The 17,255-nt window shown below is 39.6% G+C and overlaps 1 protein-coding gene across 1 annotated transcript in view; it reads right to left on the minus strand.

Moving 5' to 3' along the window:
* The window catches only part of LOC148815875 (interferon-induced protein 44-like), a 48,926-nt gene extending 32,720 nt beyond the window's left edge, over positions 1 to 16,206 (minus strand). Inside the window, exons 1-2 of the mRNA XM_088904676.1 lie at positions 16,159 to 16,206; positions 14,289 to 14,327 (exon numbers count right to left, since the gene is read on the minus strand). Of these exons, the coding sequence (XP_088760802.1) occupies positions 14,289 to 14,325 (37 nt within the window). The 5' untranslated portion in view covers positions 14,326 to 14,327; positions 16,159 to 16,206. The remainder of the gene's footprint in view (positions 1 to 14,288; positions 14,328 to 16,158) is intronic.
* Positions 16,207 to 17,255: the final 1,049 nt, after the last annotated feature.

A 17,255-nucleotide genomic window follows, 5' to 3' on the forward strand; every position in this document is an offset into this window, starting at 1 on the left:
AAGGAGTGAAACGGAAGCACACATATCCAAAGAAAGTGTACTATTGTGATAATTTGAGCTACAGTACATTAATATAATTATATCATTATTAATTTCTTTAGATACGCAATTCCATATTATATTCCCAATTAATCAAATTCTAAAAGTATGCTTTTGGTTACTCCGATAATGAGTGTATTCACAGAAAAGGGTAAAACATTATAACTTTTTACAAAGTATATAAACTTATTATAGTCAGCAGGAGTAAGTAAAAACGTTTTCAAAATAACCACGTTAGACTTTGATGCTTAAAATGTTTAGGAAGAAAGTGGAATACTAGTGTGTATTTGTTCTGTAAACTACCAATACCAGCAATATACAGTTTACATAATATGTTTATGTTCCTAAATTCATATCATTTATGGCCATCAGATGCATTATGCTCCTCTTCTTTTTATGCTCAGCTACTAAAATTTCCCTTTAGTTGTAAAATTCCATATAATTGTTCAATACTATGTGGATTAAAACATGCACAGCAAAGAGATTAAATGATTAAATCTTTTCACTAATGACCAATGTACCACCAGTGCCCCTGTCTGTGATTTTGGCCAGCCAATCACTTACAGCGGTACAACGCAGTGACTTGTGGGTAATTGCGTGAGGTACGGGTTTGTACCGCGCGCATTTTGAACGGCCGCATCTGTATTTTTGCACTATACCAGACTTATATGAAGAGGCTTGTAAATACTCCTGTACATATATCAGTCTGTATTTATGGGGTATCGAAATTCAGATGAACAGGAGCTCCTCAAGCACTGGCCTCACTGCAGTTTCCTTTTCCCCACATTCCTCTGCATTGCATTTTAGCAGCACAGATGATTTAAAATGAAGTTGAATCACAACCAAGGGATTGAAAGGGGTCGATCCTCTTTATCTTTACTCTTACTCCATGTTACAGAAGAGGAATTTGTTTTTCTTCCAGCCACTGTGTACAATTTAACAAATATTTAACAATTATTTGCTACTTACAATAATAACACAATAACAATACATTCAAATATACAAATCTTCCTCTCCTTGAAATGTAATAACCAACAAAAACATGTTTTAAAAAAACATATGTTTAAGTGAAGTTTTACATGGGGATAATATACTGTAGAACATGAAAAACCAATGCAGTTTGACACACCTTAGAAGATAAAATAGTCTTAAAAAACGTTAAACTAGTTACTAGTTTCCCTTTTATCTTTTCTTGGAATATTGTAAATCTTGTCTTTTGACTCTCCTTGATGCAGCCTCACTTTCCTAAGGTCAAAGTTCACATGACATGTAGTGATGTAAGGGTTTTGATTTTAATTTTAATTTACTGCAACAATAAGCACTTGAAAGAGTACACTAAGAAAGTTTTTTTATTACAACTGTTAACACTTTGTAGTTGATGTATTTTAACTCTGAAGCTATTATCTCCTCTCCACTAATCTGTGAGTGAATGGTCAGCCATCTCTATCACAACAGGTCATTTCACAAATAGATTGCCCTGTATCTCTTATACATGAGTTAAATCAATAAAATATATATAGTATATCTAGAATTTGTGGAAGACTGTAAATTATTATGTTTCATTGGTTCATGAAGTTCCTTTTGAGAACAGCTGGCTCAGTTGGTCCATGGTCTAACTTGGCACCTGCTCTGTGCTAGTCATGTACTAGGCAGAGAGAGAGGAGAGAGCTTCCCTATCACTGCTGAAGACAACTCTGCAAGGAAATTAGCAGCATGCTGAATGCGTTAAAATTTCTTTAAAAAAAGTATACCCAGTCATCTGCTGCTTGAATCCACACGCAAGAGGGAGAAGTGGGGAGAACACCCTTCGTTCGGCAACAGTTTGTCCTGAACAAACTGTTTCAGAAAGAATATCTCTGGTAGAATTCTGTACTTTACTTACTCTCTCAGCTTGTTGTCTTGAAAAAATGTTTTTTTTAATATAAAATGTTTTAAACACGTTACACCAAAAACATTCACACCAGGATTTGTAGTCTTTATTCTCATGTATGATTCACATGAGCATTTTAAAACTACATTACAATCTGTTATATGTACAGCCCCACTGCAAATTTCAGTAACAGGTAATCAGGAAACAGTTTTACTTGTAAAATTTTGATTATAAAAAAAAAAATCACAATACTGTACTGTAGTGGCTTTAAAAACATACAATATCTTACTGTATATACAGTATATTTATACAGTATACTGATCACACTGCAGTTCATTGTCTGTACAGGTACGTGTATGCTACTGTTTCTGTATATCAGTGGACATGACGTCATGATTCACATTTGAAACAATTTAAAACGATTCACATTTTAAAACTACATTACATTCTGTTACATTTACACCCCCCACTGCAAGTTGTGAAAAAGCACTTTAATAACTTAAAAAATCCTGATTTAGAAGGAGGAAGTCCTGTGTATGATTTTTCTTCATTGCAGTATTTGGTCTAACAGTATGACTTAAGAATATGTTACACAGACTATTCCAAGAATAAATAACAGTTACAACAGATAAAAATCTTAAAACAAATCTGAAACCTTTTAAAGTTATTTCTGATCACGTTGTGCCCAGCAGGTGTTCTGTTTTGATTATACTAAGAGTGTGTCCCTGAGGTATACTGTCAAAGGTTTTGAAACCATTAAAAAATCAAACCTTTGTTGAGTTTTCACAAGAGAAAAGGGTACCTTTTGAGAAGTCATGTAGTGTTTGGAAAGCTGATTTTAACAAACTTAAACAGTTAATTTTGCTTGAAGAATTTAAAATCTGTCTGCCTGACTTTATTGTGGCTTATTTCAATGAGAAAAAGGTTACCTTGCTCTTACAAGCGGCTGTGTTGGCAGATGAGTTTGTGTAACATAAGGATGGCTTTACTACCTCTGTTCGACCCTTCTCTCAGGGAAATCATAAATATTGAACAGCTCCGACACTTACTGTGATATCTGATCTAAACATAAGGTCTGCTTCTTTGTCGGTCTTGTAATGAGAAATGTTTTAGACCCATGTGATCACTTATTAAACTCTGAGATCATGACTGATTTGACTTTCAATTTGTTTCATTTATCTGAAACAGAAAAAGAAGGCATTCTGTAGTTAATCTTATTGGAATTCAGTTTCTTATAAAACCACTAACATTGACAGAGGACCAGGATTGCTGCAGACTCTCATTAACTTACAAATGCCTCTGAAGTACTGCACACTTTTGGCTGGATATAACATTTTTTGCAGTCTGTACTGGTGGTAGGGGTTGAAGCTGAAGTTAATGTCTCCCTTTTTCAATTTAACATATGATCCCAATACCACTTTTAGCTTAACAGATCATAAATGTAAACAGAATATTTATTATACTGTGATATATAAAATTAATACAAGCGTACACAATTAATAAATATGTATTAATTTAATATAATGAATGCACATTCATTTAATTATAGGGGAAAGATTATATTTAAGATTTTAATATTTCTGAGAATTCTGGAGATTGTTGGTCTGGAGGTTTATTTATGTTATTACTTTATTATTAATATTAATATTTGACATACTGTATCATTTATATGATATGTACAATTATCGGAAATGTAAATATAGTTTGCATATTACTTTACTGTGAGATAATTGCAATTGAATTTGTCATTGAATTAACAGTTACAATTTTTTAAACAAATCTGAAATATTTTTAAAAATTTATTGACCCTACTGTATTTCATGCATACATATTAGATCACATTTTTTGTTTTGACTGAGAGTGTTAAGATTCAGTGAGCACCAGGGCGCTATTTAACGCAGAGATTACTGAGCCAGATACATTTAGTAAATATCTTGACAAAAGTATATGTATATTGGGATATTTCAGGCAAGGCAACATCAAATTGTATCCAGTTGGAAATTAGCTACAGTACGTGAAGTTGGACCCATAGGTTTTTGGTAAAGTGAGTAAGTGGGCAGCATCCCCCATAGAGTGTTAGTTTTATTATAATGGTGTATTACTGTGATCTTTATCTTGCAAATACATTTAAATGTTTAAAATTGCTATTCTTGCAAATACACATTTGTATTATTATTCAGTTTGTGTGTGTGTTAGTTATATCCGGCTTTTATGTTGCTCCCCATTTTTACCTTGCTGTAACTAGGTGGGGATGTAATATAATTGGAGGCTTGTCAGGGATCTTTGATGTTATGTGGAGCCAGTATGTTTTTCCTTGGTACGTACGTGCACTTGGGTTTGTATTAGATTTTAGTGGTCCTTTGTATTATTGCTGTGTAGAGGTAATTGGTGGTGCGTCTGTCATCCAGACTAGAGGATTTTACTCTGTTCCTGACTTTTTGAGAAATGTCGCAAGGCATATATTTTATTAATAGCAGGTTTCTTTAGCCTGAAGATATCAGAGAAACACCTTAGTTGAAATCTAGACTCAAAACTTTCTTGTTTAGAATGACTTTTATTTAAAAGACTTCTTGCGACTTCAGTTTGTTATTGCAAGGCATAGAGTTGGGGAATGTGAAAGTGTCACCTTAATTACTGGTTTTGTTAAGGTAGGGGTGTGACCTACTTAGTTTTTTTGCAGATGTTAATGAAGAAAGTAGAATACAGTACAACTACTAGCTATATGAATTTATTTATTTATGCATATTATATATCCATATATTTATATGGATTAATCTGGTGAATGTGGGAATCCATTACATTCCCACATTCACCAGATTCCACAAATTCTCACTCCCAGACCAATTATCCAACCACGCCCCTTTCCCTTCAGTATTTAAAGTTCGCTCACATCAACCCATGCTTACTATTGACAAGCCTCCAGAAGTATTCTTTTGTGCGCGTTTCTAACCTTTTAAACTGATCTCCCGGTTCCTAATCTTTGCTCCTGCCTTTTTGACAACGCTCTTTGGATTTTATTTTTTGGATTGTATTTCTTGGATTTCCCTGGTTACCGGACTCATTGCTTCTCCAATCAACCAAGCCCCTGGATTACGTGTTTTGGATTGATCCCGAGGTACTCCACATTCTGCAGGATTTATGGTTACACATAAGGATCCTCCTATTCTACCTATCGGTTCCCCGACAGAATAATGAGCCTTATTAAAATTGATCCAGCGGACCAGAACGATCAATGGAATATTCTCCAAGAACACTCCCAGACCCTGGGCCAGCTAACTGCTGCAGTCCAGCAATTAGAAGACCACGTTGCACGAGCACCGCCTCCCCAACCTGCAGCTCCTATTCTTGTACCCCCGATTCAAGCACCTGTTAATCCTCTCCCCCTCCTGCCCCAGAAACATTTGCCGGGGACTCCTCCAATTGTCAGAGCTTTCTGACTCAATGTTGGATGGCTTTCCACATCTGCCCAGACTGCTTCCCCACGGATAGAGAGAGAATGGCTTTAATTGTTTCTTACCTCACTGGACAAGCTCTGGATTGGGCCGCACATCTCCTCTCTCAGAACACTCCTGAGACTGATAACATCCACCTTTTTCAAACGGCTCTACAATCAGACTTTGGGCAATTTCACTCTCACCACCTTATTGCTGCACGTCTCACTTACCTCACTCAAGGATCTCGCTCTTTTCAGGACTACGCCTCAGAATACCGTTTTCTGTGTGCTCAACTCTCTTGGAATCACAATGCTCTTTTTCACCAGTTCCGCCTTGAATTATGAGATTAACTCAAGGATCACGTGGTGCACCTGCCCCTGGACTTCCCGTTACTTGAAGCCTTCATCTCACGAGTATTTGAATTAGAGATCAGGCTTCAACAGTGGAGATCCGACAATCGAACCCCTCCCGCACCCTCTCAACTGCCTTCCTTCCATAGAGTGACCTCTGAGGAGAGAGATTGCCGACTGTGAGGAGCGCTGTCTTTACTGCGGTTCCCCTGATCACCTCCAACCTTCCTGCCCCAGTTGCCCTGCCCATTCCTATCCACCCACAGCTACGGCCAGTGTCACTTCGTGTTCCTCTTCTGTGTCCGAACTTTGTCTCCCAGCCACCTTGTCATGGACTACAGGACAGATCTCTCTCTCTCTGCTTCTGTCGATTCAGGCTCCATAGAGAACTTCCTGGACTCCGGACTCACTTCGTCCTGGAACATTCCCTGGTTTCTGGGCACCCCTCCCATTCGGCTCCTCACTCTTGATGGTTCCCCTCTCTCCCCTGGTCTAGTGAAGTTGCAGACCCCTCCCCTCACTCTCCACATCGGCGCCACCCACCAGGAAGTGATTCACTTTCTTATCATCCAATCCCCTTCTCACCCACTGGTTCTTGGTTTCCCTTGGTTACAGACACACAACCCACACATTTCCTGGTCACAAAGGGAATTCACAGCCTGGGGATCCCACAGTCTTTTTCATTGTTGTCAACTCCCTCGGAAACTTTCCATTTCCTGTATTTCTCAAGATAGCCTCTCTGAAATTCCTTTCCACTACTCAGATCTACACCTAGCCTTCAGTAAACAGAAGGATCTATCCCTCCCTCCTCATCGCCCGTCTAATTGCCCTATAGACCTAATTCCAGGGGTTCTTCCCCCTAAAGGCCATGTCTATTCACTCTCCCATGAATAAACTCGGGCTATGGAGGACTATATTCAAGAATCCTTGGAATCTGGTTTCATCCGCCCCTCTTCCTCACCTGCCTGTGCCGGTTTCTTCTTTGTTAAAAAAAAAGAAATACGGATCTCTCAGACTTTGTATTGATTATCGCGGTCTAAACAATATAACTATAACAGTTATCCCCTTGCTCTGATTTCATTGGCTTTGGAATCACTCCGGGGCGCCGCTATTTTTCCTAAATTGGATCTCTGCAGTGCTTATAATCTAATCTGCATTCAGGAGGGTGACGAATGGAAGACGGCATTCATTACTACCCACGGTCATTATGAATAACAAGTAATGCCATTTGGACTGGTTAATGCTCCCGCTGTCTTTCAGGATTTCATCAATGACACCTTTAGGGATGTCTTACCTAAATATGTCCTGTTATACCTGGATGATATTCTGATATTTTCCCACAGTCTCCAGGAGCATGTCTTTCATGTGTATGAGGTGCTTCACCGTTTTGATACAGAACAAACTCTACGCCAAACTGGAAAAGTGTACTTTCCATGTTTCCAGAATCCACTTCCTTGGCTACATCATCACACCCCTGGGCATTGAAATTGACCCTGCCAAGACCGACTCCATACAGAACTGGCCAACTCCCCAGAATCTAAAACAAATTCAACGGTTCCTGGGGTTTGCCAATTTTTACAGCCATTTTATAAGGAATTTCAGCTCTGTTGTCTCCCCTATTACCGCCCTGACCCGAAAAGATGCTGATCAAGGTAAAGACTGTTCACTACAGCCCCCCTCCTCCATCACCTGGATCCCAACCTTCCATTTGTTCTGTAGGTGGATGCTTCAGCCAATGGATTCGGCGCCATATTTTCCCAACCTCATAGAGACAAGGGTATCCTCCACCCCTGCACCATTTTTTCCAAAAAGTTGTCTCGGGCCGAATCCAATTATTACGACTGAGATCGAGAACTCCTGGCTATCAAACTCATCCTGGAGGAATGGAGACACTGGTTGGAGGGGGCCCTACACCCTTTTACTATTCTTACTGATCATAAAAATCTCTGTTCCTGACGCCATACGCTCTACTGTTCTTAATTGGGGTTATGATTCACGTTTTGCTGGTCACCCTTTTGTCAAACTATACCTTGGAATTCGTCTGTAGACATTTCTGGTGGCCTTCTATGAGCATTGGTGTTATGGGGTATGTGCAGGCTTGTTCCATCTGTGCCTGGACCAAATCCTCCCATCTCAAGAAGCCCGGTCTACTTCAACCACTCCCGATCCCTAGAAGACCATGATCCCACATCTCAGTGGATTTTCTGATGGTTCTCCCAAAGAGTCAAGATCGTGGTAGATAGGTTCTCTAAGTTGGCTCATTTCATTCCCCTTCCTGCTCTTCCATCTGCTCAAGACATGGCTGACCTCTTTATTCTTCACGTCTTCAGACTTCACAGCAATCCTGCTGTTATCGTATCGGATCATGGACCCTGATTCATTTAGAGATTTTGGAGGGCTTTTTGCAAATCTCTTGGGACTTCAACATCTCTCACGTCTGGCATCATCCCAAATCCAATGGGCTTACAGAAAGAACCAACCAGGACCTTCTTACTTACCTCCGAGCTTATGTCTCCGCTTCATAAGATGACTGGGTCTCTCTCCTCCCTTGGGCTGAATACGCCCATAACTCTCTTCCTCCACCACCAGGATGTCCCCCCTTTTATTGCTCCCTGGGATACCAATCCTCCCTTCTCCAGGACTTTATCCCTGACTCAGATATTCCCTGCCTCCAGACACGCCTCACCTCCCTCAGGAGAATCTGGAGACACTCCAGGTCCACCCTTCTTAAGACCTCCCTGTGACAGAAGACCACCGCAGATCGTCATTGATGACCTATGCCCAGATTATGACGAGGACAATTCATCTGGTTGTCTACTAGGAACTTACCCCTTAGACAGCCTTCGCATAAATTGGGACCCCGTTATATTGGACCTTTCCACATCCTCTCCCAGCTCACTCCCATAACCTTTCGCCTCGCCCTTCCTCCAACTCTCAAGGTGCATCCCTCCTTCCATGTCTCTCTCCTGAAACCCTACCACAGATCTCCCCTCTCCCAGCCTCGACCACCTCCACCCCCACCACGACTCATCGATGGCCTTCCTTCCTACACGGTCAATAAGATCTTGAATACCCACTCGCTCCGGGGCCGCCAGCAATTTCTTGTCGACTGGAAAGGCTATGGCCCTGAGGAACATTCCTGGGTCTACGAGGGAAGTATTTTGGATCGCAGCCTCATTGATGACGTCTTACGTGAATGCACCATGGGGTCATCAGGAGCTGACCCTAAAGGGGGGGTACTGTCACGCCCCACACTCTCCCTCGCAAACACCGTTACATTCCCAAACCCACTGTTTCACAACCTCATTCCTAATTGAACCCATAACATTACCACATGCACCAGATTCCACAAATTCTCACTCCCAGACCAATTATCCAACCACGTCCCTTTCCCTTCAGTATTTAAAGTTCCCTCAAACATCAACCCATGCTCACTATTGAGAAGCCTCCTGACCTATTCTCTTGTGCGCGTTTCTAACCTTTCTAATTTCTAATCTTTGTCCCTGCCTTTTTGACCGCGCTCTTTGGATTTTGTTTTTCAGATTGTATTTCTTGGATTTCCATGGTTTCCGAACTCATTGCTTCTCCAATCGACCAAGCCCCTGGATTAAGTGTTTTGGATTGTCCCTGTGCTACTTCACATTCTGCAGGATTCACAGTGACACATAAGGATCCTCCTATTCTACCTATTGGTTCCCTGACATTAATGACATTCAGAATCTATTGTTGTGTATTTTTTTAAACGTTTAGCTACCACTACCAGCAATATACAGTATGTATAATATATTTATATTCCTAAATTAATATTATGACATTGCTTCTGTTATTTTAATTATCTGTTACCAAAATGTCCCTTTATTTACAAAATTCCATAGTAGGGAAACAGATTCAATGAAACAACTATCTCACTAACCTCAACTGCCACTTATCAATCATCTTTGGCCAGTGAATCACATAACATATTCTGCAACGTTACAGGTGGTGTGTTTTGAAGAAATGATACGTGTTTTGAGTGGCTGCAACTGGCTTATTATTTGGTCACACAGGGAAGCTCTTGGCAGGAATTTCTTTAGCAGTACAGAAAGTACTGTACGAAGAAGATTTTGTCAGATGTACCATTTTGCGTCACGGCCAAAAGGTTCAATTTTGGTCTCATCTGACACAGAATCTTTAAGGTGCTATTAAGCAAAATATAAACGAAACTTGATGTGGCTTTGTTTAAGGAGTGGCTTTTTTCTTGCCACCCTCCCATACAGGCCAGATTTGTGGATCGCTTGTGATATTGTTGTCACATGCACACAATGACCAGTCTTTGCCATAAAGGTCTGTAGCTCCTACAAAGTTGCCATTGGCCTCTTGGTAGCCCCTTGATCAGTCTCCTTCTTGCTTGGTCATCCAGTTTGGAGGGACGGCCTGAACTAGGCAAGGTCTTTGTGGTGCCATACGTCTTCAACTTCTTAATGATGGTCTTGACAGCGCTCCATGAGATACTTAAAGCCTTTGAAATCTGTTTATACCAATCTCCTGACTTGTGCCTTTCCACAACTGAAAGCACCTTTCCGCCCATAACGGATTCTTTGCTTTGAAATGCACTTCCAAGCAGTGGAATCCTCTCGAAACAGCTGCTTTTATTCTGAACTAATCAAATTCACCACAGCTGATCACAGGTGGAATCCAATTAGTTTGTTGTGTGATCTGTAAGATGATTAGTTATACCTGAGCAACTTTACAAAATCAATTGTAAGGGGGGTGTTCACTTATCCAAATAAGGTATTTTACTGTTGTAATATTAATTTTCAGAATCTTTTAGAATTTTATTTTTACTTGGCTAATGTGGGTTATTGTCTCCGCAATAGAGGTGATATTGTCATCCAACCAGCGGACAAACGAGGAACTGTTGTGGTGTGGTAAAAAGACCTGTATATTAATGAAGCCTCCAGACAACTAACTGATACTTCCGCCTACCATCCTCTCCAACAGGATCCTACTACTGACTACCAAAAAGAAGAGGTATCCATCATCTTTCTTCTTATCTTCTCGGCCTTTCTTGACAGCCTTATGAGACCGCTGGTTGAAGGTCTTCCTTTATATATCAAGGACACCAACCATGCCCTCCAGCTTTTAACGATTTCTAGTTTCAGGGCCCAGAATGCTACATTTTTACCATGGACATCACATCTCTCTACACTGTGATTCCCCACAATGACGATCTTACAGACCTCAAGCACACTCTGGACAAACGTTCAGTGCTTGATCCACCCACCCACACTTTCTTACATCTTGCGGAATCGGTCCTCACATTGAATGCATTCTCATTGAATAACCTTTTTTTATCAGCAGGTTAATGGAGTCTCCACGGGCACCAGGATGGGACCTAGCTATGCCAATAATTTTGTTGGCTAGGTAGAAGAATGCTTCTTCACATCCTACACTGGCTTTGTCCCTGACCTCTACAGACGATACATTGATAACTGAATCCATGCTGCCACATGCTCTAATGACCAGCTAAAGCACTTCCTGCATCACTTCACCAACTTCCACTCGTTCCTCAAATATACAGCTAATGTATCTTCCACTTCTCTTCCATTTCTAGACATAAACCTATCCATTAAACATCCACAACTCTCTACTTCGGTTTATTACAAACCCACAGATTCACACAGCTATCTCCTGTACAGCTCATTTAACCCCAAACTCACTAAAAACTCTCTCCCTTTTTTCACAGTTCCCCAGACTAAAATGACTCTGCAGTGATGACATGGATTTCCACAATCAAGCACTCAAAAAACACTCTTTTTTCATCAATAGAGGATACCCCACCAATGTTATCAACAGGGCCTCACCCAAGCCAAAAACAGTCCTCAGATCATCAATTCAATCAGGAACTCCCGGTCTCACAACTGCATTCCTTTGGTGCTTCCCTACCATTCCTAACACACTTTCTATCCCCAGGATCATTAACGACACCTTTTCAATCTTACAGGATGATCCCTCCATTGGTACCCTCTTTTCTGACCGCCCAATCATCTATCGCCGACCACCCAATCTGCCTAAACTTCTTGTTCACAGCTCCCTTCACTGCCCTCAGCAATCATCCACACCAGGCACTTTCCCCTGTAACAGAACTCGCTGTATCACCTGGAAATACATATCTAATACTACATTCATTCAAGGCCTCTCAGGACAATTCCGGATCACTCACATGACATCTTGTATCTCCAGCAACCTTAATTACTGTATCTCTTGCAGAAAATGCCCAGCTATCTATGTTGGGGAAACAGGAAAGAGACTCAGAGACTGCTTCAGAGAACATGTTAGGGCCATGAAGATCAAAGATTTCTCCAAGCCCATAGTTTCTCATTTCAACTCTAATGGCCATGATCATACTGATCTCTCTGTCTCTGTTCTCAAATAAGGGTTTCTTAACTTTTATGGCAGAAAGACATCTGAGACCAAAATTATCCTGAAACTTGGTTCACACCTTCCCACTTCTCTCAATAGACTCATTTTCTTCTAATCCTTTCTATTCATTTGCAGGTTTCGACCTCACGCCTTCTGAAAAATAACATTAGTTTCATATAGTGTAGGTCCAAAGACCAGAATTAGAGAGAAGTAATGTTGATATTGTCCCTTCCTCTTCACCTCTCTCGACTTCACACCTCCTGAGTGCCCACTCTGCCTCTCCCCTACTACTCCTCCCCTCCTCCACACTCCCGGCTTTTGTTGTCCCATGCTACATCATCTCTGCTGACTTCCCTGTCTTTCTACTTGTAACTTGGGTTACTGTGTGTAAATAAAAATGGAACAAGCCTAATTTAATTTGTTTTTATTTTCAGAGTATCATACAACAAAAGGTACAAATTTTGAAAGGGGGTGGTGACTTTCTATATCCCATGTATATTATGTATATCCAGGGAGAGCCATAGTTTCTGAAAACTATTTTTTATGGTTTGTATAGGAGTTGAGAGACAGGCAATAATGTAAAACACTTTCCAATGACAATAATTAAAATGCCCTAAAATATAGTTGGGGTATCGGCAGAGATGGAATCCAGTTTATTAATAACACTGATAATGTACTCAGCTGTCTTGTTTGCATTGGTATGAGGATGGATTAACACTACCAAAAAAAATTGCAGGAATTCACTTAGAAAATAACATAACATAATCTGTCTGATTTGTATCCTAGCTTTTAATGTGTAAATGGTTGGTGATAGGTTTAGGATTTTATCAGGAATAGTCCTGTTACCCACCCTGCAGGTCACTCATAGTAGGATCTTCCTTTGGGTGATGGACAGTGACCTTGGACCCATGGTCTTGGAGAGAAAGAGACTACATATTCATTGGAGCCCATATGCACTATATATTATCATCATAATAATGGTGATAATGACATTCCACTCAAAGTGCATAACAGGGAATAGGGACTCCCCTCTGATATGTAGTCCCCATCCCTGTTAGATGATGTGACAGCAGTCAAAGTGCACCAGTATGCTCACCACAGATCAGCTATGATTGAGGAGGAAAACAGTGAGATGAAGCCAATTAATTTATTAGGAGGCCATAATTGCAAAAGACAGGGGGAACATTTGGCCAAGATATGGGGAGTAACACCCATACTCTTTTAGGTAAGCTCCCTGGAATTTTTAATGACCACATAGAGTCAAGACCTCAGTTTTATATCTCATCCAAAGGATGGTGCTTTTTTACAATATAGTGTCCCCATTGCTATACTGGGGCATTAGGACCCACACAGACTGCAGGGTGAGGTCTCTGAACTGGTCCCACTAACACCTCTTCCAGCAGTAACCTTAGCTTTCCCAGGAGTCTCCCATCCAGGTACTATCCAGGCTCACATTTGCTGAGCCGCACTGTGTTGGCAGTTGTGATTTGGAGGGTGATAGAGCTGCTGCTGTGAAGCCATGATTCATCAGAATGTTTAGCTTTTTGGTGTCTCTTATTGGTGGGACATCTTAGTCATGTTCCTCTGTGTAAAATGAGCTCACATAACCTTTCTGAGTGCAAGTTAAGAGACTCAGTTTACTGAAGTAGTGGTTGTGACTGCGGAAGGATGTTAGCTATGTGACAGAACGAGCAACGTTGCCAAATGCAAGTCAAAGAGAATGAACCGCTATTGCAAGTCTCTGAAATACTGTGCTCCTATAGTTTTACCTACTGTAGAATTTCCATTTCAAGGGGAACCAAGTGGACCAAGCCCAGATAAAATTGCAAGAGCTCAGCTCAGGGCACTGTGGAGTCAATGGTGGTGGTTAATGCAATTTCCTTTTCCCCATTGCAGTTATATTGGCTGTGAGTAAGTTGTGCATACAATTGTTTGACAGATCAAACATTCCAGACTACCTGTTATATGATCTATGATAAAAGAACAACATACAGTATCACATAGTATAGTACAGTGTTTTTTTTGGAGAAGCCTATCTTTCATTTCATTATATAGAAGATGTTTGTTGTTTATTAAACAGGAAACCATTACTTGTTAACACAATGCTAAAAAATAAATAGAAGTAATAATATTTTGGCAGTTGAATCACCTTCTTGTTTTTGCATTTTTTTATGCATCAAAGATGATTCTTACCTGATTCCGATGTTAGTGTTGATGTGAAAACACCCATTTCTGTATTGAAATACAATTATGTGTGTTACATTCAATTAACATCAATTTGTGAAACAATATTATTTTTCAAATTAACCAGGTTTGCTAAGTCAGAGGTGAAAAAAAATCTGAGATGTTAAAAAGAGGCGAACAGTTCAATTGCTTGTTCTCCTCACTTGATGAGTCATCACTTCCTGATATTATACTTTTTTATGTAGCTGGAAAATTAGAACAATATTCCTGTTATGCTGCAGCTGGTGGTAAACTGTACTGCAGCGTGATGATTGGTCGAAGCCCAAGTGTAGGTGTCATGTGTGCTGTTTAATTGAACGGCTTCCCGATCTTGTTTGAATGACAGATTGGGAGCTGGTAGGAATGTTGTTGTTGTCAGGAGCAACAGCAGGAAGAGAGTCAGACCCAGCCTGGGCATGACAAAAAAATAATTATTTAAGAAAGAAAACTAATACAATATTTGTGACTGAATTCTGATGTAGTTCATATAGTGCCATGACTGTAGTTACTGTGGAACTGTTGAAATATGTTTTGACAGGTAAAAGCAAATAGTGTTAGTGTAATTTAGTAATTGTATTATGCATTATGGTGTTACGTATTATGGTAATTTACATTTACTCCATAAATTTCAATAATTGGAAAATCAAAACATTGTCATAAAAATGTAACTCAGTAATTACATTACATATTTCTCAGGGCTCAATATTGGACTGTCTACTATTCAGCATTTACTGTACATGATTCCAGTTGGCCAGCTATTAAGATCATTAGGTGTAAATAATCTTTTCTATGCTGATTATACTCAAATACTGTATATGCCCATGTTAAACCTGACACTGCAGTGTCCATCTTTGCACTGTCTAATTGCATCTCTGACACAAAAACATGAATAACTCAAAATTTCCTTCATTTAAAATGCAACCAGACTGAAGCCAACGCAGTTACCCTATCTGTTGATGGTACTGTAAATGAATTTCAATCTAAATGAAAGAACTGTGGGATGATATTAGATCCAGGCTTGAAGCTTGACCCACATGTGCAAAATATTGTAAAAACATAATTCTTTCACCTCAGAAATATTGCCACTGCATTCGATGTTGCCATTGACTATAGTTGAAAAACTGATCAACACTTTTGTCTTCTCTAGAACACCCTACTCACTGAGGTATCTAAGTCAACACTGAACAAATTACAGTATGTCAAGAATTCAGCAACCAGATTCCTAACCAGGTCTTGTGCAAGTGACAAGTGTCTTTGCACTGGACTCCTCAACTATAAGCTCTGCATGGCTTGGCACCTCAGTACCTGTCTGACTTATTATCTTTTTACTCTCCACTAATCTCCATTAGTTTAATTCTGGTTTCCTATCTGTCCCCGATGCTTGTGTGCATTCTATGGGTGACAGAGCCTTCTCTTGATGTACCCAAGCACTCTGGTATTCTGTTCCTGAAATCTGAAATCAGTCACCTTCTCTGAGCATTTTCATATCAAGACCTTCTTCTTTAGAAATTATTTTATTTAATTCTTCCTGTGTCTGGCCCTTTTACATTCTTAATAATTTTCAAACCCCTGCTGCAAGTATGTTAATTCTTCTGCCTCCTTTCCTAGTGTATTTTCTTTCTTAATGTAAAGCACTTTGAGAAGCCACATTTAAAGGTGCTATGTAAAATAAAATTTATTACTATTTAATAATAACATAACCTACTGTAGATCTGCTTTACAAAGTCTACCCTGTTATTCTAGTGTGTTGTATTGCAATGTAATACAACAGTAAAAATACACCATTAATGCAGAAAACATATATTTCAGTTATAAGTATAAAAATACTTATTTTTCTTACCAGCTTTAAAGCAAAAGCCTTGGAATGATCTGACAGAAAAAAAACCAAGCAATTTAATCATAGGTTTCAGTAAACATATATTTATAGGAAACATAAAGGACCAATCAGGAGATGACTGCTAAAAATGAAACTTAGTTTAATTTTCCCTTTCAATATTGATTGTCATGTTTACCTCCCAGATGTTTAACCATTAAGGACACTGTCTGTTGTGTCTCACTGTTTCCACAGTCAATGGATTTGGAGAAGCTTTAATTTTCTGGCCATTTTCAGGACTGAAGTTTTTGTTTCATTTTATATCTCATACAGTTTATGTGTAGCAGCAATAGCAATTTCCACTTTCTTACACTCTTTCAGTGTAAGCATATTTCTGCACTATAATTACTTGACAGACAGCACAAGGCCCATCCATAAAAGATTTTTGTGCATATGTTGTATGCTGGGGGACATGCTAGTTAAACCAATGTGGATTATGACATAACTATTTAACATTCTGTACCATTTAGCTGATCTCAGCTAGTAAACAGTGAGGGGCACACTAACTGTATGAAGGCTACCTGATAAGTATCTTTACTATGTCTAGAGACCTATGCAGATTGAAGACCCTCAATGAGGCTGTGAGGTTGCTTGGTGTGTTTTCTGTAGTCACCGACCACTCATAAGTCTGTTGCTAAGACAAACCTGGAGCACAAGGTGTCCTAAGAGGTGTCCTAAAAACAAAATTTGGTGTTGACAATCTACTATAAGGTACACCTAGTCTGTGTGCCAACTAAAGTTGTGACAGGCCAGCTTAAGAAGGGAGGGCCATTACAAGCAAATTTCCTCTAAAGTGTGCTAAAGAGTGTCTAATATCTGTAAATAGGGTGTTCATTATTTATTTGTTTATTGGTAATTAGTTTAGAAATACACATTCCCACATCGGTGTAAATAGTGGCTTTGTTTTCTTAACAAAGGGTGAGCACAGTTGTAGTGAGTGTACAAAAGTCTACAATAAAGCCAACTGAGCTTCACTTCCTTGGTCATTGTGAGTTTATACTGAATCTATCATATTTCTAATTTATTATATGTACACATTCCTGGGACTGTCCTAGCTGAGGTGT

The sequence above is a fragment of the Atractosteus spatula genome, chromosome 24 (genome assembly GCF_055471065.1).
Source record: "Atractosteus spatula isolate fAtrSpa1 chromosome 24, fAtrSpa1.hap1, whole genome shotgun sequence".
NCBI lineage: Eukaryota > Metazoa > Chordata > Actinopteri > Semionotiformes > Lepisosteidae > Atractosteus > Atractosteus spatula.